Source organism: Prionailurus viverrinus, chromosome D2 (assembly GCF_022837055.1).
Source record: "Prionailurus viverrinus isolate Anna chromosome D2, UM_Priviv_1.0, whole genome shotgun sequence".
In the NCBI taxonomy this organism is placed as follows: domain Eukaryota; kingdom Metazoa; phylum Chordata; class Mammalia; order Carnivora; family Felidae; genus Prionailurus; species Prionailurus viverrinus.
This window is the reverse complement of record NC_062571.1, coordinates 46,508,136-46,534,985: the sequence shown is the minus strand read 5'-3', so window position 1 is coordinate 46,534,985 and position 26,850 is coordinate 46,508,136. Positions and strand designations below refer to the sequence as shown.

Below are 26,850 nucleotides of genomic sequence, written 5' to 3'. Positions count from 1 at the left end.
TAGCGTTTATGTTACAGACCAGTTATTAATCATTGGGAAGGAGAATCGAGAGAAAGCCTGGATGATGAAAACAAGCAGGTACACCTAAATCTTTAGGTTGACCTGTTTTTAAGCCAATGCTGAATGATAGATGAAGCATTTTATGTGAACTAAGGTTGCCTGAGAGACCTGAGGCTACTCCTAAAAATAATTTTAAGCATAGGTTTATCCAGGGCAATATAAGGAGATTGAGATTGGGGGTCAGTTTCCCCTGTGTTCAGTTAAGCCTTGAGTTAACTAACTCTAGACCAAGCACTATAGTATGATCATTTTTCTTACTGATATTTAAAGAATATATACATAGGGGCGCCTGGGTGGCGCAGTCGGTTAAGCGTCCGACTTCAGCCAGGTCACGATCTCGCGGTCCGTGAGTTCGACCCCGCGTCGGGCTCTGGGCTGATGGCTCAGAGCCTGGAGCCTGTTTCCGATTCTGTGTCTCCCTCTCTCTCTGCCCCTCCCCCGTTCATGCTCTGTCTCTCTCTGTCCCAAAAATAAATAAACGTTGAAAAAAAATTAAAAAAATGAAGAATATATACATAAAGAAGTTCTTGGTTAGATGTTTGCTCTTTTTGGGAACTTACCTTTATGGTTGAAAATTACAACTATGTTCTCTGAAAGTGGATATTGGTATTCAATTACTTAACATTCTGTTGTTTTTCATATATATGTATATAGGAGCAGTATTGCTTTTGTTATAAAGTTGTGCTTGAAGTTCTTCAGAAGATTCTGACTTTCGATTAAGAAAGACTTCCGTTGCCTCACACTTGAAATTACCAATGGCTTGGAGTCTCCTCGTAAAGAACATGTTCCAGCTGTCCTGAAGGGCTTTGCTTAGGCATACAATGTACTTTCTTGGTGTATCATTTGACTGTCTTTCTGACAACTCCCGGAAGGCAGCATCATTTGGTTTGCGGTGAACAGTGTTTACCCATTAATCTTACTTAGGTAATATAAAAATATCTTTCCACATTTTCCAATGAAACAAAAGTTGCATAAAACAATTGCAGCCTAATTGGTTGAAGGGATTACAGAGCCAATAAAGGACTTAAACTATATTCATTAAGATTTTATTTGGACAGGCAGCTAAAGGGAGCTGAGGATTTCCAGGACCTTATAAAGCCCCTATTCTGGGAGAACATAGGGCCAGTAAAGGCAAGATCACATCATGACCTCTTGGAGGCATTTTCAAGACAGATACTTAACCCATGTTTTTTAGCTAGAGCATGTACTTTTAGCTGGTATTTGAATAACTCAGTTCGCTAATTAGGATGGATTAACTTTTTACACAAATTGGATTTCATTTTCCTATAGTTTCTATAGGACCCCAGGGACCTCAGAGGACAAGCTGCCTTTCTAGAGCAGCTGCACAAGGACCTGTCGGTCTGGGAAGTATTTCATGGGTGGGCAGAGCTCCTCTGCTCCATCACATGAACACACTGGTGAACAGGCCAAAACTAAAATAGATGTTTATATAGAAAGTCCAAGAGGAAATTTTTGCCCAGCTTGAGTTCTTTCCTATCCCACCCTAACACTTAACATATTACTCAGTCTGCTTTGTCAAAAGCACATATTACATTTTACTTGCCTCTTACTCTTTGCCCTTTAGCTAATCAATAAACTTTGATATAAGCATTATTACATAATTCTGTGTATCTCTCTCTTACGCCAGATATATTTCTTAAACTAAGATCTATGATAGTTGTTTTTTTTTTTTAAGAGTTCCATTAAATCATTTCTTTCCATTACTGCCCCACCTCTGCTGTAACATTTAAAAGTTGGCTTTGGGAACCAGGTTTTGGAAAACCAAATTCATAGCTGTGAGAATGAAAATTTTCATGTTCTCTTTTTGAAAAGATGTGGCCATTATTACATCCATCTTATTATAGGACTTTGCCTCATATAATTACAGTGATATTTTGGTCAAGGAATTTTAGTGACCATTTTTACCTGATTATAAGCTATGAAGCAAATGATACATGTTTTTGTACAGTGTGACTCAATGGAGATCAGAATATTTCATGTATTATACTGAGAAAATTTCTAATATTAATCTGTAAATCTTTAATTTTTAAGAGGCTTACTTTGTTCCCTTGGCTGAATGCATATTTGGATTTGTTGAATTATCTTGATAATTTTCATTTTAACAATAATTATATGCCAGAAATATATTTTATATTAAATCAAATTGATGATTCTACCTATTTACATTGTTCATATAAATAATCTATGCTAAACATTAATTTCATTTTGATGATTGGCCTTTAATATTTGTATCCCTCATTTTATTTTCTCTCTGTTCTTGTAAAATAATAGATATGACGTACAGCAGTATTCCTGAGAAGGATTCTATGCTGTTACTTAAATGAAAAGACTTACTATGAATTGCCTGACGTATTTTTATTATCTAGGCCTTGAAATGTTCTTGTAAAGAAAAATGCCACAATTCTTGATGGTAAGCATATTTCTTCTTTAATGTGTGCCTCATATTTTTATAGCTGGACTAATTTTTAGTTTTTCAGGGAAATTAAATAAGTAAACATGGAAATACTGATTGCATTTGTTTTATTTCATTTTTGGAAAGTGAATTCCAAGTTGAAAATGTTTGACTAATTGAAATACTAAGTTTCATACCAACAATAAATCAGTCTTTGCCTAGACTATGAATACGAAACTCCCACTGACACCTTTGTGAGTGTATGAATGCTTATTGAGAGGAACTTTTAAAACATTTAAATAAAAGCATATATGCATTTATTAACTTTCAACTTTAAATACATATTTTTAAAGATGCATGTCCTCGATGGACTGACATGTTGGACCAAATCTTTTCAGAAATAAACACTGTAGGTTTTATTCTCCTATAAGTCTTGGTAATTTATTTTTCCTTGGGCTTTTCACCCCTAAGCTATCTAGAACATTATTGAATTTTCAATTAACTTTACATTTACTACTCAGAGGTCATTTCAGTGATTTATTCTTACTGAAAAATCTTAAATGAAAACACCTTAACTCTAAAACAAAAAAGTTTCCTTTCCTACTTATTTTTTCTTAATACCTGGGAAGAATTAATTTTCTTATATGTTGTCTTGAGATTTAAGTAATTGAACTAGAAGATTTGGAAAGTATCCATTAAGTAAAAACAGGTTAGTGGTATTCAGTGGGGATGATGGATTGCTCAATGGAGTACTCAATTTGTCTACAGCTATAATCAAAAGGAAGTAAGTAATGACCTCATCATGTAACAATTTGAATTAGAAGGGATCTTAAAACATGCCTAATGTAACTATCATATCTGAAACTTGAATGTGATAAAGAACATTTTTTAGAAACTAATAGCGACATCATATTGGGAGGTGAAAAAATAGAGCCTTCCCATTAGGAAAACAGTAACTCCTGTTAGCACTATAGTATTGCTCTAGAGTTATCTAGCCAATACAGAAAGACTACAAAAAGGAATAAATGGTATATAAATACTGGAAAGTTAGAACAAAGCGATCTTTTGTTTGTGTATTTGCTCACATAGAAATAATAGACTGAACTAAAATACAGTATTAGAAAAATCATTATGAAGTCTGGATACAAGATAACTGTGTTAAAATTTCTTTTTCTACATCAGGGGTCATCGGATGATGGCTTGCAGGCCAAATCTGACATGTTGCCTGTTTTTGTAAATAAAGTTTTATGCCCATTTGTTTACATATTGTCTATGGCTGCTTTTGTGCTGTAGTGACAATGGCCAAGTTAGTAGTGGCAGAGATCATATGGCCCATAAATCCTAAAAATATTTACCATCTGGCCCTTTAAAGGAAAAGTCTGCCACCCTCTGTATCTTCAATAGGAAAAATACCTCTGAGCAACAAGGATATGTAAAATGTATAAAATACTTAAGATTTAACTTACCAAGAACTTGACCAGTTGTTGCTCTCGCTCTCAACGAGCAGTAAATACATGAAAAGAATCAAGATAGTTTTGAAAAAGAAAAGTTAATTGTGGGGAAGAGAGAGCATTTGCCTTAGTAATAATCAAAGTATCATCTAAAGTCACAGTTAAAACAATGTGATTCTGGCTCAGGGATACACACATGGATCAGTGGAACAACATAGTCAAGAAAGAGACTCAACAGACTCATATATTTGTGAATTTATTATATACTAATGGTAGCATTTCAAATCCAGAGCATCAAAATTTATGAAGCAAAAAATGATAGAAGTGATAAAATTGGAAAGATAGATGAGTCCACAATTGTATTTGGAGATTCCACCATTCCCCTCTTAGTAATTGATAGAATAAATGGAAAAATCAGTAAGGATATAAAAGATCTGAATAACACTACCAACCAGTTTGACCTAACTGACATTCGTATAACACTGCACCAAAATACAGTAGAATACACATTTTTTTTCAAGTGTATGTGGGACATTCACCAAAAGCGATTATATTTTGGCTTATAAAATAAGCCTCAATATAATTCCTAGGAAAGGAGCTTTATAGGTACGTTTATGGAATTAGCTACAAATCAATAACATAAAGATATTTCAAAAGCTTCAAAATAGTTGAAAATTAAATGGTGTACTTCTTTTTTTATATATTTATTTTGAGAGAGAGAGAGAGAGAGAGAGAGCGTGAGCAGGGAGAGGCAGAGAGGGAGACAGAGAATCCCAAGCAGGCTCCATGTTGTCAGCACAGAGCAGGGCTTGATCCCACGAATTGTGATCTCAATCTCAGATCATGACCTGAGCTGAAATCAAGAGACAAATGCTTAACTGACTAAGCTATGCAGGCGCCCCAACAATTTACTTCTAAATAACCTATGGGTCAAATAAAAAAAGAACCTCAAGAGAAGTTAGAAAATATTTTGAAGTGAAAATAAAAACATAACATGGGATGCAGTGACAAAAGTTTTGGAGAAAGCCATGTGCTTAGTTTGTACAGTGTTGAATTTATTATGCTTATGGGACCGCCAAGTGGCTCTACAAGTCTGGGATGAAGACCTAGATCTGGAGGAATCTTTGCCTTAAAGATGATGTTTGAAGTCATGGGAATGGCTCCCCCAAAGAAAGTGAGACAGAGGCCAACGGCAGAGTCTTAGAGAATTGTCGCAGACTCTGAGTACAGAGTTCTCCCTTGTCCAGCAAGAGAGCGGACATAGAATTGAATATGAGAGAGGCTAATGTCCGGGAGGAGACAAGAGTCCTGAACAGGGATTTCATCTCCATATTTATTGAGCTCACAAGATATTACCCATGTGGTGAATGTGAAGAAAACAAGATATTACCCATGTGGTGAATGTGAAGAAAACAAGATCTTGCACACGTGAACGTGGAGAAAACAATTGGTCAGTAATCATTAACTTGTGTATGTAGGAAGCAAAGGGTCTGGGGGACAAGTGGTGTTTGTGATCCAAAGTATAATAGTATATTGGCATCAGATGGAAAGTAATTTCTTGCAGGTGATACAAGTTACTCGTGATCCCATTTCAATATCTTGCTAGCTAACCTTGGGCGCTATCGCCTCGTGGTGGTGGCTTTCCATCCTAAGCTTTTTCTAACCCACTTATGTAAGTAGAACCTGTTTCCCCACAAGGGAATGTCAACATTCATTCCTATCTAGATTGCCCTCATGGCCCAGCCTAAAAGCCACCTCTTTTATGAAGTCTCCTAATACTCCTCTCTCCTTCATCAGTACTTCTCAAACTCTGTGGTGAAGAACCCATTTTATTTACAAAAGATGGACCCCAAAATACCCATCAGATATTTATTGGAAATTGTGGTGAGCTAATTTGAGGACAGTAGCTGAAATTGGATGATTGCCTCAAAAGTGAATAAGTGCAAGGAGCACTTGGTAAAACCTAAAGGAGTTGGAGCAATCCAGCTTTTATCTACTGTAAAAGCTGATAAGCTAAGACTCCTTTTCAGAACCAACTTCCATACTGAGGAGAAACTGTAGAATCAACATTTAGCAAAACAGGGATAATAGGAATGAAGAAAAGAGAAGGTCTATATAAAAGTGAATGAAGGGGGGGCGCCTGGGTGGCTCAGTCGGTTAAGCGTCCGACTTCGGCTCAGGTCACCATCTCGCGGTCCGCGAGTTCAAGCCCTGCGTCGGGCTCTGGGCTGACGGCTCAGAGCCTGGAGCCTGCTTCCGATTCTGTGTCTCCCTCTCTCTCTGCCCCTCCCCCGTTCATGCTCTGTCTCTCTCTGTCTCAAAAGTGAATAAACGTTAAAAAAATTTTTTTTAAATAAAAAAAAAAAGTAAATGAAAGGAACAGAGGCAGAAAATTTCAGAAGGTGAGCTCAATGAAGTTAACAGATCTATATGAACAAACCACTTATAAGTTCAGGAAACTTAAATTCACATGAAAATGAACAATAGGAAAGTATCATGATTAAATCCCACACAAGTTAATTTAAGGGGAAAAACAATGCTAGAGGACTTAATAGCATCCCTAAAGACAATGAAGAGACACCAGAAAGACCTGGTAAAAAAACAGATCAAAACTATAACCTAATATTTAACTTAATGAGCTTAAAGACATTAGGAAAATTACATAGGACACACAAATAACAAAAATCAGAATGAGAAAAATTCAAAGTGGTATGACAAATCAAGAATTAGAAACAAAAGTTGAAAAAATTAGAACTAAAACACAATAAATGTACTAAATGTGTACTCAGAACACAAACACAATAACTGATGCCTTGAGAGAAATAGGTTTCCAAGGAGGAACATTTTCAAAACAAAGTGAAGAAAGGAAACAACTTGAGAGCATGACTTATCAATGATGGGCAAAGAAGACTACCATGTAGATAATGAAACTTTTATTTATTTTTTAAATGTTTATTTTTGAGAAAGAGAGGGAGAGAGAGAGAGAGAGAGAGAGAGAGAGAGAGAGAGAGAAAACAAATGGAGTAAGGTCACCCTGAGATAATGACCTGAGCTGAAGTCGGATGCTTAACCGACTGAGCCACCGAGGCACCCTTAGAAGTTTTAAAGAAGAAAGCCAAAGAAAGGGTACAGAGCAGACACAATAAACTATAATTTAAGAAAATATTCCTGAAGTAAAAAATATTTAAAATTACATACTGGAATACCACAGTGTATACCTGAAAATACCAAATGAGCTTGACCAATACCAAGAAATGTCTTAGTAAAATTAGTCTGAAGAAAAGTTGGAAGAAAAGTTTGAAGTTTGAAGAAAAGGAAAAAATCTTTTGGGCATCTATGCAGGAAGAATAAAAGGAAAATAAAATTAGATTACTATCAATCTTTTTGACAATAACATTTTATGACAGGAAAAATAGAATAATATATTTAAGATTTTCAAGGAAAAAATATATGCCTTAATTTATAAAAGGTGCATATTGATGTCAACATGGGAGAAAAATTGTTTCCGAGTGTCCTTTCTGGGGAAGCTACTAAAGAACACACTTTAAATAACAAAAATACTTAGTCACTGACATAATGATATTATATACATATTCTAATTATATATATAATATTTTTTATATATTTAATGCTTATAAATGTATGGATATATGTTTTTTTAATATAAAAGAGTTAAAAGGGAGAAATTATAGTATGCAATGGCTATACTACCTAATGAGTAGATATAATCTTTTAAAAATGGGAGAGAATACAATAGTGTTAAGTATAGTATAGGCAAAAAATGTTTAACTGTTTTTGGTAACAATTGGTAGAGTTGTATTGAATTGCTATTTTGAGACTATTGTAATATTGGGTAAAGTAAATGAGTAATTATAGAATATTTGATTTCATCCATCCTTTGTGTCCTTGTGAATGAGAACTCTCAATGTGAAAGAAAAAAGGTACAAGTGTAATACAGAAGTTAAGGAAAAACCCTATAGTTCACACTTAGAAATGACAATATGAACTAGATAGTATTCAGATGATTGGCAAATAGATAGATAATAGATGATAGAGATGATAGATAGAAACTCTGTCACTTAAATGGCCTACAAACAGTGACCAACCAGTAAAAATGAGCACCGCTAGTGCCCAGATTTTGGTTTCTAAACCTTATAGGAATGAGAGTGACATAAAGACATTACCAGACACAACAAAACTGAGAGTTGTCCTCAAGCACTATTTCCTAAAGGAAATTCTAAAAGTGAAAATGGCAGAAAATGAACTCAGATTAGGAGGACCTGGGTGGCTCAGTCGGTTGAGCATTTGACTCTTGATTTTGGCTCAGATTATGATCCCAGGGTCAGAGGATCAAATCCTACATCAGGCTCTGCATTGACCATACAATCTGATTAAGGTTCTCTCTCTCCCTCTGCCCCTCTCCCCAACTCACGTGCTCGCTTGCTCTCTCTCAAAAATTAAAAAAAAAAAAATCTCAGATTAATGATGGAATTAAGACCAGAGAATGGGTTAAATTTTTTGTTGGATTTAGAGTACGCATAAAATGAATTAAAATACATTATAACACTAGCATATTGTTCAGAAATGACATAAATTTAAAATGTTCTAAGGCCCTTGCATTATTCAGGAGAAGGGTAAATTTACAAGTTAATGTTAGGTTTTGATAACTTTAAAAAGGCTTTTTTATAATTTCTATTATAGCTACTAAAAGAATAGGAAAAGAGTATATAATCTCCAAACTAAGAGAAAGTAACAATGGGCAAAACAGAAAAAAAGAAAGGAAGGAAGGAGGGAAGGAGAGAGAGAGGAAGGAAGGAAAGAAAGAAGGAAGGAAGGAAGGAAGGGAGGGAGGAGGGGAGGGAGGGATAAAAGGAAAGAAACCTAGAGGGTGGTGCAAATAAAAAGCATACAAAAGAATAGCTTGAAGCACAAAGATATCAGTTATTACAATAAATTATAAGTGGGTCAAATGCTTAAGGTAAATGAAAAATATCAAGAGACAAATCTAAAACACAAGAATGCAAAGTGATTGAATATAAAAGGGTGTAAAAAAAAAGGATGCCAACACTAGCCAAAAGAAAGTTGGTGTAGTGTATTGCTTTTAGACAACATGGAATCTAGGCAAAAGGTATGACTAGAGGTTCACTGGAAGTGTATTGACCATTCTAAATTTGCATGCATCTAATAACAGAATCTTAAAATATATAAAGCATATATATAAAACAAAGCATATATATATATAAATTGAAAATGATAAAGAATACAAATAATAGTTGAGGATTTTAACCAATCTCTCTTAGTAATTAATAGAACAAGTGGACAAAAATTAGTTAAGCTACAGAGAGAAGGTAGCCCTCCAGATGCCTAAGAGAGAGGCCTCAGAAGAAATCAACCCTACCAGCACCTTGTTCTTGGACTTTTAGCCTCTAGAATTGTAAGAAAACAGATGTCTGATGTTTAATCCAAAAAAAAAAAAAAATCAGTGAGATTATAGAAGAACGTGAAGTAACCTGCTGACCGAAGAACATATATAGAACATTGCACCCAACTACTGCAGAATATAGATTTTTTTCAAGCACTTGTGACACATATAATACGCCCCCACCAAAAATGACCATACCCTGGAACATAAAGTAAGGTCCAATTTATTCCAAAATCTATATTGAAATCGTATGCATTTTCTTTTTATTTTTTATTTTTTTCAACGTTTATTTATTTTTGGGACAGAGAGAGAGACAGAGCATGAACAGGGCAGGGGCAGAGAGAGAGGAAGACACAGAATCGGAAACAGGCTTCAGGCTCTGAGCCATCAGCCCAGAGCCTGACGCGGGGCTCGAGCTCACGGACTGCGAGATCGTGACCTGGCTGAAGTTGGACGCTTAACCAACTGCGCCACCCAGGCGCCCCATTCGTATGCATTTTCTAAGCCAAATGGAATTATGCTAGAAAGTAACAGAATGATAACTGGAAAGCCCCATATACTTGAAACTTAAGAAATGTGTTTCTAAATAATAGGACAAAAGAATATTCATAATCAAAATTAAAATAACTTAAACAAATTTTTTAATGTTTATTTTTGAGAGAGAGAGACAGAGAGAGAGAGAGAGAGACAGAGTGTGAGCAGGGGAGAGGCAGAGAGAGAGAGGGAGACAGAATCTGAAGCAGGCTCCAGGCTCTGCGATGTCAGCATAGAGCCTGATGTGGGCCTCGAACTCAGACTATGAGATCATGACCTGAGCCGAAGTCGGACGCTTAACCAACTGTGCCACCCAGGTGCCCTGAAATAACTTTTAAACTGATAATGAAAATATTACATTTAGAAACTTCTGTGAGACAGCTAAAGCAGTATTTAAAGGGGAATTTGTAGCCTTAATACATATATAGAAAAGAAATCAGGGGCGCCTGGGTGGTTCAGTCGGTTAAGCGTCCTACTTCAGCTCAGGTCATGATCTCACAGTCTGAGTTCAAGCCCCGCGTCAGGCTCTGTGCTGACAGCTCAGAGCCTGGAGCCTGCTTCAGATTCTGTGTCTCCCTCTCTCTGCCCCTCCCTGCTCATGCTCTGTCTCTCTCTGTCTCAAAAATTTAAAAAAAAATAAAAAACGAAAAGAAATCATTATTTGTAATAGGAAAGATATGAAAGCAACCTACATGTTATGTTCATCAATGGATGAATGAATAGAGATGTGATAGACACAGGCATGCGTGTGCGCGCGCACACACACACACACACACACACACACCAATACTATACAGCCACAAAAAGCAAAATTTTGCCATTTGTGACAACATGGATGGACCTTCAGGGCATTATGCTAAGTGGAATGAGTCAGACAGGGAAAGATAAATACCATATGATCTCATTTATATGTGGAATTTAAACAAGCAAATAAAACCAAGATCATAGGCATAGAAAACAGATTAGTGGCTATTAGAGGGAGGTTTAGGGGGTGGACAAAATATGTAAGGTCAAGAAGTACAAACTTTGAGTTATAAGTCTTAGGGGTGTAGCATGCAGCATAGTGCTGAATTAATAATACTGTGCTACATATTTGAAAATTTCTAAAATAGCAGAAGTTCTTAAAAAGTCCTAATCACACCAAAAAAATTTTTTTTGGAACTATGTGTGGTGATGGACATTAGCTGACCTTACTGTGGTGATCGCTTTGCATTATATATAAATATTGAATCATTATGTTATATATATGAAACGCATATACTGTTTTATGTCAGTTATATAGCTCAATTTTAAGAAAACTGAAAAAAAAGAGAGAATATTATGAGTAAGTTTATGCCAATAAATTTGAAATAGACAGTCCTAGAACGGTATTAAAACCAACACCATCTAAATGGAAAACTGTAATAGGTCTAAAATTGCAAGGAGTCAAATTCATGATTAAAAACATTCCACAATAAAAAGTTTAAGCCTAGGTGGCTTCACTGGCAAGTTCTACAAAATAGCAAATTAGAAATTATTCCAATCTTATACAATTATATGGGAGAAAAAAATTAAGTTAGCATAACATCCATACAAAAACCCCAAAAAGGAAACTGTCAGGATATGACAGGTCAATTTCACTTATGAGCATATATGCAGCATATCTTAAAGCAATAGCAAATTGAATCTAGAAATAAACTGTTAGAAGATAATTTTTAAAGAAAATGTATTTATTCCTTTCATTTAATATTAAATATACACAAATCAAAAGATTTTAACTCATCAGTTAATGAGGGAGCCCTTAAGCTGTTTCATAGAAAAACTCAAAAACCACACATAAATGCTGAAATTTACAAATAGATGATAAACTGACTTTTACCATACCAGGTAGGAATAAGGATCAATTATTCCTCCCCTAAGCAGAATTAACTTGCATGTCTATGGGTAAGAATCATTTGTATTGCTGTTAGTTATGTACAATTTACAGAGTTGTAAAATAGCTCAAGGATTATAAAAAGTATGGTTCCCATAAAATCAGAAAACCTACAATTAGAAAATTTCTAGTTTTCCTTTGAGAACATCAAGTAACCCTTTTGATTCATTTCAGGGCCTTTCACAAATTTTCCTGGCAATATAAAAAGGATAATATATCATGATTACGTTGGGCTTATTCTAGGGATACTATGTTGGTTTAACATTGTAAAACCAATGAATATAAATCATCACACTAATGGATTAAAGAAAATCCTCTGGACACTTCAATAGATGCAGAAGAAAAATTCTGATGGAATTTGATATCCATTCTTGATTTTGAAAGTGAAAAGAAAATACTTAGCGAACTGGGAATACAAGGGAATTGCCTTAATCTGAGCAGACAGCTACAGCAAACTTAGAGTGGATATTCATTTAATAGTAAAGGCTGTTCCTCTCTTATAAATCAAGTCTTGCCTTGGACTTGTCTTCTGAAAAGTGTGGGGAAGGGGGAGTGGAACTGGGGAAACTGAGTCTACCACATAACGCGGCTGGAATAATAACCCCAAGAAAACGGCAAAGTCCTTTTAGGCAAAAGATCATGGCTCCCTCACTGGTGATGATTCTTAAAGTTCCCTCTCAGATATGCAGAGAGTGGATTCGGATTAATTATACCCCATAGAGCACTTTAAAAATTCTCTGCCAGTATCCTTTCTGCTCAGGATCACCACAAAGACGTGAGCAATCCAGTACCAAGCCTTTTAAAAGCCCAATGTAGAAAAAGTACTTCACAGGCCCAACAGAAATGCCTATGTTAGCAGTATTTTATTCTCCAGGAAAATGCATCTGAAGAGCACAGCATTCTAGTGCTAAAGCGCCTATTTCTGCCTGTATGAAGCAGAAAACAAAGTGGAACATTAAAGCCATTTGCAACAAGGGGCCAAATCAAAGAGGCACAGCATTCCAGAGTCTGAGCATTACTGGACCTACAAAATGAAATAGTGTGTAGGTCTCTTAGTGACCGTCCAAGTTGGATTGCCAGTTAGAACAGGGGCATGTGGGGGCCGGCCTCCGGTGCCTGGGCTGACATACTTATGGGAGCAGCTTATTTTTATGAGACTTCTAATGACCTCTTGGGGGAGATAATGCTGGTGCCTGCTGGCAATGATTGCTGCCTCCAGAGCTAAGTGACATTCTTCCTGCCAGGGCATTCGGGCACAGTGGCCCCCCCTTAACTTCTCAGGTCAGATTCTGTGGGAGAGAGTCGTCCAGGAGGTAAAGAGACTGTCAAGGCTCTGGACAGAGGCAAGGACCACGAATAAGGGATTTCTAAGGGGGGCCTGGCGTTTAGCAGGGGATGCTTTTATTTCCTCTGGCTCCAGACCTTCAGGGAGAGTATGTCACGAGCGGGGAGATGAAAGGGTGAGCTTTAAAAGACAGTCAAAATCGTGACGAGAACAAACAGTCTGGGAATACACTATTGTTGGGGTTCGCTCTAATGATGAGGCCAGGACTCATCTGGTCCTGTCCAGGAACCGGGGTGAGGAGCCAGGGCCCTGGGGACAGAGGGAGGACAGGGGAGGCAAGGAGGATCTCCAGCTGGCCTAGATGCTCTGGGAGGCAGGCTGGGAGACTCTAAAACAATCTGTGGGCCGAGGGGCCCTGGGCTGGGGAGGCTGGTTTTGCCAAGGCCTCTGCTCCTGGTATGCCCAAAGATGGACTTTCGGCGCTCTCTCCTCCGAGTCCACTCACAGGCTCCCTGGTTGCCCACACCGGGGTAGGTGGACGTTCAGGCAAGCGTGTACCTCCGGGCTCTTCTGCACTTTCCCTACAGCACTGCTTTCTCCTGAGCAGGGCAGGAGGGAACAGTGTCCTTCTCAGTCACAGCCCTCTCCTACCAAACGTGAGCACGGTTATGAAATGCAGGGGCGGATGCGGAATCATACGCTTCCCGTCACGGGGGCCCCGGACTCTCACTGTGAGTGGCCCATCGCGGCAGCAAACATCACATTAGGCCGTTGTTGACTGACGGCTTTCCTATGAGCTCTTCCACAGCTCGCTTGTGCTTTATTCTGTTCTGGGCCACGATGACCTAGGTCCTCAGTACAAGTCAGATGAGTGGCGAGTGAATGAACAGAGACGTTGTTAGTACTTACCTATCACAATGTCAGTGTTTTGGAGTGTGGTTCCCGCCGCAGGCCTTGGCTTGCGATGTGGGCATACGAGCCTGAAATGCTAAGGCTCTTTCACAGAAACGTCCCGGGAGAGTCAATAAGAGAAAGATTCTTTGAGCAAAGAAGTTTGGGAAACGCTGCATGCCGCATGCCCCTCTTGGAGTTCCAGAGACCACATTAGCCCGCCCCCATCTGCTGGGCCTGGAGAGCAGCTCGCGTGCAAAAATGCCATCTCTCCCTCAGCCTCTGGTATGAAATTATGGCCTGAGGACAAAGGATGAGTGAATTAAATATCTGAATGCAGTAACAAACTTGGTTGTTTTGTCTCTCTAGTGGATCTATAGAAATTCCATTAGGTTGATTAGAATTCATCCTCCAATAGTTTTTTTTTTTTTTCAAGACGCCCTCGTGAGTTCCACATTCTTTGATTTCTGGCATATTTGAAACTGTTTTGATGTGTACATGACATTTTGGCTCTGCATAAAATCCATGGGTCCCTCTTGTCTCACTTGGGGTGTTTTGTAGATATTGTTTCCCTTACTTAGAATTGGATGCTGTTAGGGAGGAATCCACTGTGTTGAAAACCTAATTGTCATACAAATACTGAGCACATTTCATTGCTTTCATTTAACTCATTAATGGCGGAACCAGCAGGAAGATCAAGGAACAAGAATTTTTCCCCAAGCACTGCCAACTCACTTTTAAGCTTTTCTTTTCCCTTTACCCTTTTGTTGAGTGTCTGTCTCTCACCTTCAGCTCCTGTTTTGTGCAGCCCCAATTGTCAGCTAGTGAGTGTTAGCTTTGTGCTGTTTGTTTCCTGCCTTCTAGACCTTTGAAAGGCTTCCATGGTCATTCTTCTCTCCTTTGAAAGGAAGACTTCTCCCTACCAGCTAATGGTGAAGGTGGTGTTGGTGTTGAGTCAGGGCTGAGGGCTGGGCCAACCGGCAGCTGGGACTTTGCTCTGTCGTTTCTAAATGTGTTCTCAGCAACACTGTTCTCTGGGCGTGTCCCTGCTGCTCAATTCCAAGTGGTTGAGGGTTTTGCATGAGCGAATGAATGCAAATACTTTATTTGCACACTGCATATTCCTCGTGTTTTGGTGAAGCAGGCTGCCACAAACGTTCTTTTGCTTTTAGAGAAACCAAGAGCTACTGAGGGACCAAGAATAAATAGCTTAAGGATTGTCAGAGGGCCCTCAGGACTTTTCCTCCTTTGGGGGAATAAAAAGCGACACAGTGAGTTTTCATAACGCAACGCCTACTGGAGTTGTTAGTAGATAACATCTGACAGATGAAATGGCACCTTTGGCCTCATTCTCTCCCAGCCATGTTTCAGGAGAGGCCAGCCAGGACTAATGAGAGTAGGGTCACCATCTTGACTCCTGGTGTTCTCTGTATAAGGCATTTTGGGAAATCTCCGTGAAGCTAATCCTTCTGAATTTTGGCATTCCTGTTTTGCCTTGCAGCCTCCGCTAATAACAGACAAACCAAGCTTACTGGTTAAAAATAAGCCACAGTCAGTGTATGTCAACCCCAGGATCCTGCTCTCCCCGTGTGTCGTTGCTCCAATATTTGAATCCTCCTGCTCCGTGTATCTCAGGGAGCTGAAGAAGGCGCTGGTGGTAAAAGGTGGACATGTGACTCAGAGCCCTGTTCATCCTGGACCCTGACCAGGGCCAACTCACTCACTGAGAACAGTGGGAAACGAGAAGCCAAAGGCACCGGCGAGAACAGAGAGAGAAGGAGCCGACCGGTGCACGCGGGCCCCCCTGACAATTGGGTGTGACGTGCTTTTCACATGTGGCCTGGCCTGTGTTTATTGGGGCTTTGCCCTGGCCTCGTGCTACGCGTCGTCTTTTGTGGGTGCGCTTTTCATGTGTTCCTCTGGAGTAGTGGCTGCTCATCCTTTCACCCATTCTGAGGCCCGTTCAGGGTAAGGACCTTCCCTGGGCCAGAAGCGTCTCGGTCCATGGAGTGCACACCCCACCCTTGTGTTCCAGGCTGGGGAGAAGGAAGGCTGTGTGGGCGTCGGGCTGGGCAGGACCTTCGCTGGGCTCGGCTTTCATCTGTCTCTTTCTAGGTCACATGCTAACTTCTTTCTCCGCCTCAAGGTTCCTGCAGATGGGGAGCTCAGCACCCCGCTTGGTTTTGAACAACCACACCTCTGGTGAATTTCACCTGACAAAACTCCACCCTCCCACCAAGAAACAAACAAACCAGGCCACAGCTTTGAAAGTCTATGGTTGGGTGATAAGTTCACTGCTTACCTCTCACTTAACCTTGGTCTAATGTATTTCTAATTTTGCCATGTTCATTTTGTCAGTGCTTCGTGTCCTTTCTGGCCCCCAGAAACATTAGTGAAATGAATGAATAAAGTAAATAAATGTGATAAGAATAGGCAGTGGAGTGAGTGGGTCCTAATGGTAAATATTAGTCGAATGCCGGTTCTTTGTGTGAGCGGCGGGGAGAGTGGCTCCAGCTTCCTCGGAGCGTGAGGTCTGTCCTTCCCTGTAGAGAAAGATCACATCACAGCACAGAGACTCCACCCAATACCCCATCTGCAGCTCACAGTGACTCCTGAGAGAGACAGAGACAGAGACACAGACAAGAGGGAGGGAGAGAGAGGTTCATTGGTTCTTGTTTGGAGGTGAGGACCAGTGCTTAGCTCGCAGCTCCTTCCCTGCACCTGGTGCTCAGCACAGGCTCTCCTGGTAGGGCTGAGGGCTCCCCTGTGGTCAGGGGTGAGGGAAGGGGTGGGCTGCATGGGTGTGGTGTGTATGAGAATTCTCTTGCTGGAGCCATTGTCTGCTTGGCTTTGGAGCTGAAAGTGAGCCTCCCATTGGGCAGGAACACTGGATGCTGACACTTCCTGTGCACCTGTCATTTACCTGCCAGCAGCACTGGCCCACACAGCGCACTGAGCCCAGCGCCCGTCCTTTGGCTCAGGTGACTTCTACGGCCCTGATACAGGCAGTGTGATTAAAAACCCCAGTTCTCACGCTTCAGGCTGCTCATTCCAGTCTCCGGTCAACACTGACCCGGAGCTATAGGCAGCTGCCGAGGTAAGGGCGCCTGCAGGGGAACCGTGAAAGGGTGGGATATGCACTACCAAAGAGGGAAGGGGGGAGGCCATCGGATCAAGCGTTGTTAGGTCCTTTATAATTGCCTCTAAATGGTCTTCCTGCCACTAAGCCCCGTCTCACCTCCATCATGCCCCACTACATCCCACCCACGTGCCCACACACAACAGCCATTGTGCATGCCCCTCCTTGAGAGCCTCTCTCTAAAGGACACCTCTAATAAGGTGACTCTGCTCAAAAGCCACTGGGTAACCAGGAAGCTGAGAAGTCTTCTCCACTGGCACAGCCTTCGCCTCCTGTGGAAGGAAACCAGCGGAGAGCAGCCCTTACATCCAGGTCTAGAGGGGAGGGGAGCTGGCATACAAAGTCTCCTTTGAGGGCCCTGGGTTGGCCTCCAGGACAGACAGACCCTGCTCACCCTGGGCCCAGGCATCGAGTAGGGGCAAGGCTGCAGAGTCTGAGGCCAAGGTCAGATGCCCACAGGGCTTCCTGCTTAGGAGGCCATTGCTCACAAAGAATCTCCAGGAACCAAGGCCATGTTCTGAGATATCCTGATGGATCGTTAACCTGTCACTGTAACAGGAACAGCAGGCCAATAGCTCAAAGGGCTTGGAGAAAGTTCCAGCATGTGGGGAGTCGTGAACCCACAGGGGAGGCACCTCAGCCTGGAGGGTCTCGACGGAGGTTGTACCTGTGGTTCGGGGTGCAGTGGCCCAGGCAGGACTCCCCCTCACAGGCCCTCTCGTGGAGCCGAGCACGCTGCTGGCACTCAGCAGATCATAAATCACCATCCTGCACTGCCTTCAGCTGGGATAACTCCACAGCTGGAAGAATTTTCTTTTTTCCCCCAAAACTTAACACATCATAAAACACAGCCATTTGGGGAATGAGAACAACCAGGAGGTGTTTTCGCCTCCAAGGCTGTGTTCTGGGAAAGCTTGGAAGGTGAGGTTTGGAGTCTGATATGTCTCCACCCCCGACCAGTCTCACCAGCAAGCCCTGAGAGCAGCCGTTTCCTCAGGTTCCCAAGCTTCTTCCAGACTGGTGGCCCGGTTGCTGTGGCCCAGTGATTGCCAGACCTAGGTTGGAAAAGGCCATGGTTCCCTCTCTGGGGCCATCTTGGATTTGTGGCATGTGGGCTTAGAGTCAGCAAGTGTCGGTTTGTCCTAGAATTCAGCACTGAGTCTCCTCATCCCTTTCTGACTCTCTCAGCACCTGCATCTGGTCCAGGTATGTCAAATTTACATCTCATTCATGACCCCACAGGTTTCTGATACCCGCTCCCTGGCCTTAGTGAGCAGAACACCTACCCGCAGCTCCTTCCCAAGGTAGAAGCACCAGGTTCAGGGTGGACAGTAAGTGGTCTCCAAAGACAGTCACCTTCAATCTTCCCTTCCCTGTAAAGTGCTCTGTTCTAAGAGTAACTCTCAGTCCCTGGCACCTTGACCCAGGACCAGATCTTTTACTTGCCTTGACCAACAGGATGCAGGCAAGCGATAATTTTAAGCCAGTGCTGAGTCTGGTCCTTAAGAAGTCTGGCAGCTTCTGCTTCTTCTGGGGGAGGCCTGTACCAGGCTATAAAGAAGCTCGGGCTAGACCACTTACTGAGAGGCCATGTGAAGAGGGGGGCCATATGGGTGAGCACCCAGCTGGGAAGCCCAGTGAGGACATCTCGCTTAAGGAGGGTGCTGTCAAGATTGGGTGAGTTGGCATGGATACGGTGCTTAACACAGAGCCAGGCACATAGTAGCTGCTGGATCAGTGTTCACTCCCCAACTCTTCTCTCCATGTTCCATGCCCAGCTGATTCTAACGATGTCATCTTTGATTCTGGTAGCCTGAGGGACAAGAGGACAAATATGGATCAATAACACTTTGCCGCTGTGGGATATATGGGCCCAGACTCAATTCTGACATAATGAACAACAAATACAGTGTTGGTTCAGATGGAAGGGCAGACACCCCAATTCCCCTTCGGGGAGGCACACACAGCATTGTGACAGTCACCTTCCGAATCTTCACAAAAAGCCGAGTAGTCAGCGTGTCCAAGATGATGACCTGGGATGCTTAACTGAGACTTGTCCGAGGCAGCTGAGGGAAGCCCAGACTGGGGTCTGTGTATGCACATTGATAGCCCATCACAGAGAAATTTCATTGAACATTTGTTAAAAGCAGCAAGACAGATTTTATTTGAGCAACTGCACCAGGGAAGAGAGGCTTCACTGCAGCCCTGAGCCCAACTCCAGACAGAGCAGAGGAAGCTAGGGATGTGGCACCAAAGGGCAGAGTGAGGGTCATGAGCGGTCAGTGGACAGGAAATTACTGAGAGGCATTTAATTAGGCATCAAGAGTTGGAGGGGCGGGGCAGTCTCAGGGAAGGCCCTTGCCAAGCCACAACTTCTGTTCTTATCGGATCAAGATTCTCCAATGTTGGTGTTATACACTTTACTTTCATTCATCCATTCACTTACTCTCTTTCTTTCTTTCTTTTCTAAAAATTTTTTAATCTTTATTTATTTTTGAGAGAGAGAGACAGTGTGAGCAGGGGAGGAGCAGAGAGAGAGGGAGACACAGAATCCGAAGCAGGCTCCAGGCCCCGAGCTGTCAGCACAGAGCCCGACATGGGGCTCGAACTCACAAACCATGAGATCGTGACCTGAGCCGAAGTCGGACACTCAACTGACTGAACCACCCAGGTGCCCCTTTCTTTCTTGCTTGCTTTCTTTCTTCTTTCTTTCTTTCTTTCTTTCTTTCTTTCTTTCTTTCTTTCTTCTTTCATTAGTATTATGGAGCATGTTTGAGGGTCAGGGAGAACCTAACAAGCAGAAGTAGACATAGTGCTGTTCACATGGTGCTTTTAAGACTCTTCCAGAAGATTAAAATGTCCACGTTTACCAGATCTCACAGTGACTGTTGAAGACATGAGAAGCACAAAAGGGAGGGTGCCCTCAGGACATATGGCAGAGGAACCTGCCTGTGCTCGGGGTTCTAGGGCAGGTTCGGTGGCCGTGGTAACGTCTGGGGGGACTGCAGGTGGGGAGAGGGGCAGCAGGCTTCTCCTTTTCGGAGGGTCTGCGGGCGCGCAACAGGGGAGGCAGCGCCACCTGCAGGCGGCCTGGGACGGAGCAGCCCGAGGAACTGAAGGAAAGCGAGACGTTCCCCCCCCCCCTCCCCCAGAGGGAAGTGAGACAGGGTCACCGCCTGGGGCCCCGGGGGTGCGGACAATGGATAATGGGAGATTTCAGGAGAACAGGTTAGAAGCGGTCATTTTGGAGAGGAGAGCAACCTGAGAAGAAAAACACGGTAGGTTTAGACATTTGAGGTAAGACATTTGAGATGTTGAAAAATGGATCCATAGTCGAATCCACTTGACCTGTTATTTTCACTTTGTTTACTTTGGCTCCGTCTCCCCTTTAGGTCTATACATATACATATACATGTACATGTACATATACATATACATATACATATTAATATATATGCATGCCAAACCCCATGGATATGTGGTTTATACATATATATGTTTACATGTATGGGGTTTTATATGCATCAGGAGATATAGTTCTGTATCTATGATTTTCAGCTGAAGTATGAGGTGGGGGAACAGGCACAGAGGCTAGAAGCAGCGTGGCGCTTTCAGGAAACCGCAAACACATTGGCTTGACTGAAGCCAGGGGTGAAGGGGAAAGGCTGGCTTAGCTTCTGTCCCTGGGGGTGACCAAAGAGAAGGAGCAGGTGGGACATGTGAGCTTTTCTGGGCAAAGGTCACCTTAATTGGAGGCGGGGGATGATTGCACGCCCATGAAATCGGTGACAGCCCAGTTGATGTGACCTGCCCTAAGACCCATCTGCACACGCGTGGCCCCACTGCCTCCTGAGAGCATTTCTTTTAGACTAAAGTGGTGTTTTTCAAAACCACCGGTCCCATGAGCCTGAGGAAAAAAAGCCAAGTGTGTTGGAAAAAAAAAAGGCTGCAAATTCGCCTTTCCTCCCCTTGGGAAGACTGCTTTTATTAAAAGCTCCTTGGTATCTAAAGTGGCGAGTAGTGTCGCAGTTCAGCAGAAATGTAGCTCTGCTTAACCCAGAGTCAAAATTGTCTGTTGTTCTGCTCAATGCCTATTGCCACCCAGGATGCTTGGACGGTTGTGTTCCTTGGAGCATATGATGAGAAATATTGGCTAAAGATACCATTTCTCAGAGGCTTCTGCTCTCATTTAAGTAGGTTGCCAGGGAGTAACACATTGGCACATTAACACACACACACACACACACACACACGTTACTCAGGAGGAACACAACAGAATTCAGTCTAAGAGCACCTGCGTTTGGCAGAGCGGCTGCCCCTCCTCGCCCTGCTCCCTGCACAGGACCCAGACGGGAGGCTCTCGAACACCAACAGAGGGGTGTGCATGGCTGAAGGAGGGCTGGGGCAGTGCTGACAGTCCCATAAATGGCTGCAGGGCCCAGCTTGGGGAGGGTGACCAAGGTGAGTTTCCAGGAAGCAGCATTTTAATGGGACTTGCACGAGAGCTGGCCCTTTGACAGGTGTAATTGGGTTAGAAAGGGCTTCGGGCAAAGGAAAGAATGGGAGTAAAGGCAGTAGCAGGCGGTAGGGTGGGACTCTAGTTCAGGGGTACGGCGGGCATGAGGCTAAGGACACAGACTTGGAATCGAGGTATTAGGTGTGTCAAGTCAGCGTAAGCGGTGGGTTTGGGTGGCCGTGTATAAAGCAGAGGTTCTCATGCTTCCTTTTCTCCTACACCCAAGGGCTGGGGCACATGCATCAGTGATTGGCTCACCCAGGCAGTCATTCTCACCTGGGCAGGTCGGAAGAGGGCGAGGGTGGAGTGGGGTGTACTTTTTGGAAAAGTCTCTTCAGGGACTCTGAGAGACCACAGTATTAATCACGTCTTATTTTCGCTGTTCTGATGCTTTGTCATCTTGGAGCGCCGCGGCCCCTCCCAGGACCAGCCAAAATTCTTGAAACTAGGAAACCACTCACCTAAGAGTACGCTTTCCAAATGCAAATCAACCGATCCAGAGCCCATGCCCAACCACAACCTTGTTTTTGGGGTCTCACAGTCTGAGTCACTATCCGCCTGCTTTAATCACCCCAGGGCCAGGTATCACACACCCTATACCCCAGACCCTGCTGAAACCATTCACACTAGCCAACCCTTAGCCTGCTAACCCTGGGGCTAGCAGGTGAAAGCCCCTGGTGCTTTCTCATGTGGTCCTGCAAGCGGGCTGTGGCTCCTGCTGCTAGACATCTGTGAACATAACAAACCTCTTCCTTCGTGACAGTCATTCCTGTGTCTGCATGTCTGGAATCATTTTTGTGTCTGACCATCTGATTAAAGCAAATCCCCAGGGGCGCCTGGGTGGCTCAGTTGGTTAAGCATCCAACTTTGGCTCAGGTCGTAATCTCAGGGTTCGTGAGTTCCAGCCCCATGTCGGGCTCTCTGCTGTCAGCACAGAGCCCACTTTGGATCCTCTGTCTCCCTCTCTCTCTGCCTCTTCCCCATGCTCTCTCTCTCAAAAATAAATAAACATTTAAAAAAAACACCCAAATCCCAGCCCACCCGTATGACAGCTCCTATAGGTAGGGCGAGCGGTAGGTAGGGTGACCAGAACAGTCCTGCTTGACAGCTGTTGCCCTACGTAATTATTAATGGCACTTCTTACACTCTGCAAAAGAGTCCCAGTTTGGATATTAAGTTTTAAAGGACTGTGCCTCCCGGTTGAGAATCACAGGTGAGATGTAGCAAGAGAGGCAGGTCAAAGGCAGAATTCCAGAGGTTCCCACTAAGGAGACTGAGGATTGGTGTGAGGGAGGGGGGAGCCTGTGCTTGTCACATCAGAGAAACCCAGATTGTAGGGGAGAGGGGGTCGCAAGGCACACGGTGGAGAAAGCAGAGAGGAGGAGAACCACGAAGGCGCCACGCTGGCCGGTCTGCAGGGGGAGTGGGCGGTGGGGTCGCTGCCTCTGGGCAGAGTGCGAGGGAGGGCAAGGCGGGAAGCGGTGACTGCATTATTCAGTCTTGTATCATGAAGGGAAGCAGGGAAGGAGATGGGGCAGGAATCCGAAAGGCAGCAAGGCTGAGGAAGTATTTTAGATGTATAACTGGAGTTTTCATGAGTTTCGTGGAGGAAGAGAAGTGGTAAGACAGAACACCCAATGGGGAAAGGACAGTCTCTTCCATAAATGGCGCTGGAAAAACTGGACCTCACATGCAGAAGAGTGACACTGGGTCCCTATCTTACACCAATACACAAAAATCAATTCAAAATGGATGAAAATCTTACACGTAAGTCCTGAAGCTATAAAACTCTAGAAGAAAATGTGGGGGGGAAACTGCTTCATATTGTTCCTGGCAATGACTTATTGGATTTGACACCAGAAATACAGTCAACAAAACCAAAAAACAGATAAGTGGAACTCTACCAAATTAAAAAGGAAAGGAAAGAGCAAACAATAGAGTGAAAGGCGTCCTATGGAGTGGGAGAAAATATTTGCAAACCATCTATCTGATATTTGGTTAATATCCCAAATACTAAAAATTTATATAAGGTCTACAACACAATAGCAAAAAAAAAAAAAAAATAACGCAATTAGAAAATGGGCAAAGAGCTTAAATAGACATTTTCCCAAAGTAGACACACACATGGCCCCCGGGTATATGAAATGATGCTCAATATCACTATCAAGGAAATAAAGATCAAGACCACAGTGAGATATCATCTCACACCTGTTCGGATGGCGATTATTAAAAAAAAAAGGGGGAAATAAGCGTTGGCAAGGATGTGGAGAAATTGGAACCCTTATAACACTGTCAGTGGGAAATAAATAAAAAAGAAAAAAAGAAAAAGAGAAAATAAATTAAAAATATATATACTTAAAAAAACACTGTCAGTGGGAATGTAGAGTGAGCAGCCACTATAAAACACAGCATGGAGGTTCCTCAAAGATTTTAAAATGGGACTACCACATTATCCAGCAATTATACATCTTTTTAAAATTTTTTTAATGTTTTATTATTTACTTTTGAGAGAGAGAGAGAGAGAGAGAGCGGGGGAGAGACAGGGAGAGAAGGGGGACACAGAATCTGAAGCAGGGTCCAGGCTCCTAGCTGTCAGCACAGAGCCTGACGCAGGGCTCGAACTCACAGACTGTGAGATCATGACCTGAGCCAAAATTGGACACTTAACCAACGGAGCCACCCAGGTGCCCCTACGCCACTAAATAAATACATATCCAAAAAGATTTAAATCAGGATCTCGAAGAGACATCTGCACCTGCATGTTTATTATACCACTATTCACAAGAACAAGATATGGAAACAATCCAAATGTCCAGCAACAGATGAATGGATAAAGAAATGTGCTACATGTACACAACGGAATATTATTCAGCCTTAAAGAAGAAAGGAATCCTGCCGCTTATGACAAAATGGATGAATTTAGAGGACATTATGTTAAGTGAAATAGGCCAGTCACAAGACAAATACCGCATGATCCTACTTACATGAGCTAAGATGGTCAGACTCATAGAAACAGACAACAGAGTGGTTGTTGCCAGGGGAAGGGGGAAATAGGGAACTGTTTTTCAATCGGTATAGTGTCCGCTATGCAAGATGAATCAGCTCTAGAAATTTTTGTTATACAACACAGCACCTACGTGTTAACGGTCTGGAATTGTACTCTTTAAAATACATTGAGAGGATAGATAGAGCTCATGTTAAGTGCTCCAACTGAAAAATAAAAATGGAAAAATAACCCAAGGAAAATGTCTTAGAAGGGTTGCATGTCTTTAGTGCCTTGGTGACTTGGTTATGGTTATAGTATCACAGGTGTGGGCCTCTGTCCAGACTCATCAAGACGTTTAAATTAAATGTGCACATGATTTATCAATTATATCTCAATAGAGCTAAGAACATTAAAAGGAAGCCCTAAGACAGAAAAATGGAAAGAGGTCAGGAAGGAATCAGGAAGGTGAGGGATCCAGAATCCAGGGGGAAAAGTTTGTCTTGACAAGAGGAAGGATATTTCTCAATAAAGACCCACCGGGGGAAGGCAGAGACATTCTGAGGAAAGGGGGAGAGAAGGTGAGAACGTCATTATCGGATGAAATTCTCAATAAATTATGAAGTGCATTCATCTGGTATGAGTTCAGGAAATGGGGGTGGGTTTGTGGATTTGGGGGCAGGAGGAAGATTGGGAACAGCTGCTGGGGGAATCTTCTGGAACACCAGCCAGGGACGCAGAACTGGGTTGTGCAGCAGCCTGGAGGGGCCGGTGGAGGTTAGCAAGGATTGGCTTGTCAAGGAGCCAAGGCACACAGCTACATGGCTTCCCCCTCCATGCTGCATGGGCCTGGAGGGGAGAGAGGAAGCCAGGTGGTGGCTTATGACCGTGCCAGTGCCTGACAAGGCGGGAATGGAAAAATGTAGGAGGGCCAGAGATTTGGAGCTGTGAGGATGGAGTTCAAAATAATTTCAGGAGGCACTTGCAGGATGAAAAAAAAATGGGTGATCTTTACACAGATAAAAAGCAGGTGAACAAGAACTGGGGAGAGGTTGAAGGGTGGGTAGATGGTGGTCATGAAGGGCCACATCGGAGGACGTGGCCTTGGAGCTGGAGCTGGAGGGATTCTTGAGGGGTGGAGAGACCTGAGGTGAGGACATGTCTGTGTGTCACTGAAAAGAGTGGAATCAAAGTCCACCAGAGGCCTGGGAAGTAAGTTCCAGAAGAGTCATCCGTGTGGAGGTTGATGTCCTAACCTCTATCCTCATTCGAGCCTAGGCATTGGTGACAGGGGGGCACTGGGGACCTCGGGCTCCCATCCTCTGAGAAGACAGGGAACTTCAGTAGAGTCATGGGTGGCAGGAAGACAGGTAGGGAATGGGTCTGTCAGGGAGCATTATTCTCCAATGATGTGGTGAAAATACCACCGTGGGGTGGACAACATGGTGGGGCTAAAGCAAGGGCAGGGGTTTCTAAAGTGGAAGGTCAACTCTGCTTTCTTTATGAGTGTCCCAGGCCGTGATACCAAGTCACAGAGCAATGTACGTGTTGGGACAAGGTGAACAGGAGTAATGGAGTCAGTTACTGACAAAGTAATTAGTATTCCTGAGATGGGGAGAAGGTGGTAGAATTTGAGAATGTTAAGCTTTCACGTTATGGGAAAAAGATGTGTAGAGTTCAGGGTGGATGTCAAACGTCCAAGAATGAAGTCTGGAGTAGAGGTGGAAAGGAGAGTAGAAAAGCAGGGGCTCTGGTTTAAAGATGAGGGGCAGGGTGGGGTTGCTGGGTGACTATGCAGGTGTCACCCAAGTGGGGATGCTGAGGGGTCAGGGATGCGTCTGGGGCTTGCGAGAGGTCAGGGCTACATCTATAAATGTAGACACTGTTGACATGAAAGAGACAGGAAGAGCCACGAGACTATACCTGTAATAGTGCAGCCAGAAAAAAGAAGAGTTAAAAACCAAGAACTTAGGGGTGCCTGGGTGGCTCAGTCGGCAAAGTGGCAGACTTTTGATATTGGCTCAGGTCATCAGCTCATGGTTCATGGGACCAAGCCCTGCATCCGGCTCTATGTAGACAGTGCAGAGCCTGCTTGGGATTCCCCCTCTCCCTCTCTCTCTGCCCCTACTCCACTCTCTCTCTCTCTCAAAATAAATGAATAAACATTAAAAAAAACCCCAAAACTTAAAACATAGCAGCTGGGAGATGAGAAAGCTCCAGCAAAGGAGACAAAGAGGGAGCTGC

At 42.9% G+C, this 26,850-nt stretch overlaps 1 protein-coding gene across 8 annotated transcripts in view; it reads left to right on the top strand.

Moving 5' to 3' along the window:
• The window catches only part of PTPN20 (protein tyrosine phosphatase non-receptor type 20), a 123,684-nt gene extending 107,996 nt beyond the window's left edge, over positions 1-15,688 (top strand). For 6 of the 8 annotated variants that reach the window (XM_047826223.1, XM_047826228.1, XM_047826227.1 and 3 more), the window contains one exon: positions 15,470-15,688. In XM_047826223.1, the coding sequence (XP_047682179.1) occupies positions 15,470-15,673 (204 nt within the window). In that variant the 3' untranslated portion in view covers positions 15,674-15,688. Of the gene's footprint in view, positions 1-714; positions 2,585-15,469 lie in introns of those variants that run through there. The other 2 variants (XR_007145485.1, XM_047826226.1) reach the window with 2 other exon arrangements.
• Positions 15,689-26,850: the final 11,162 nt, after the last annotated feature.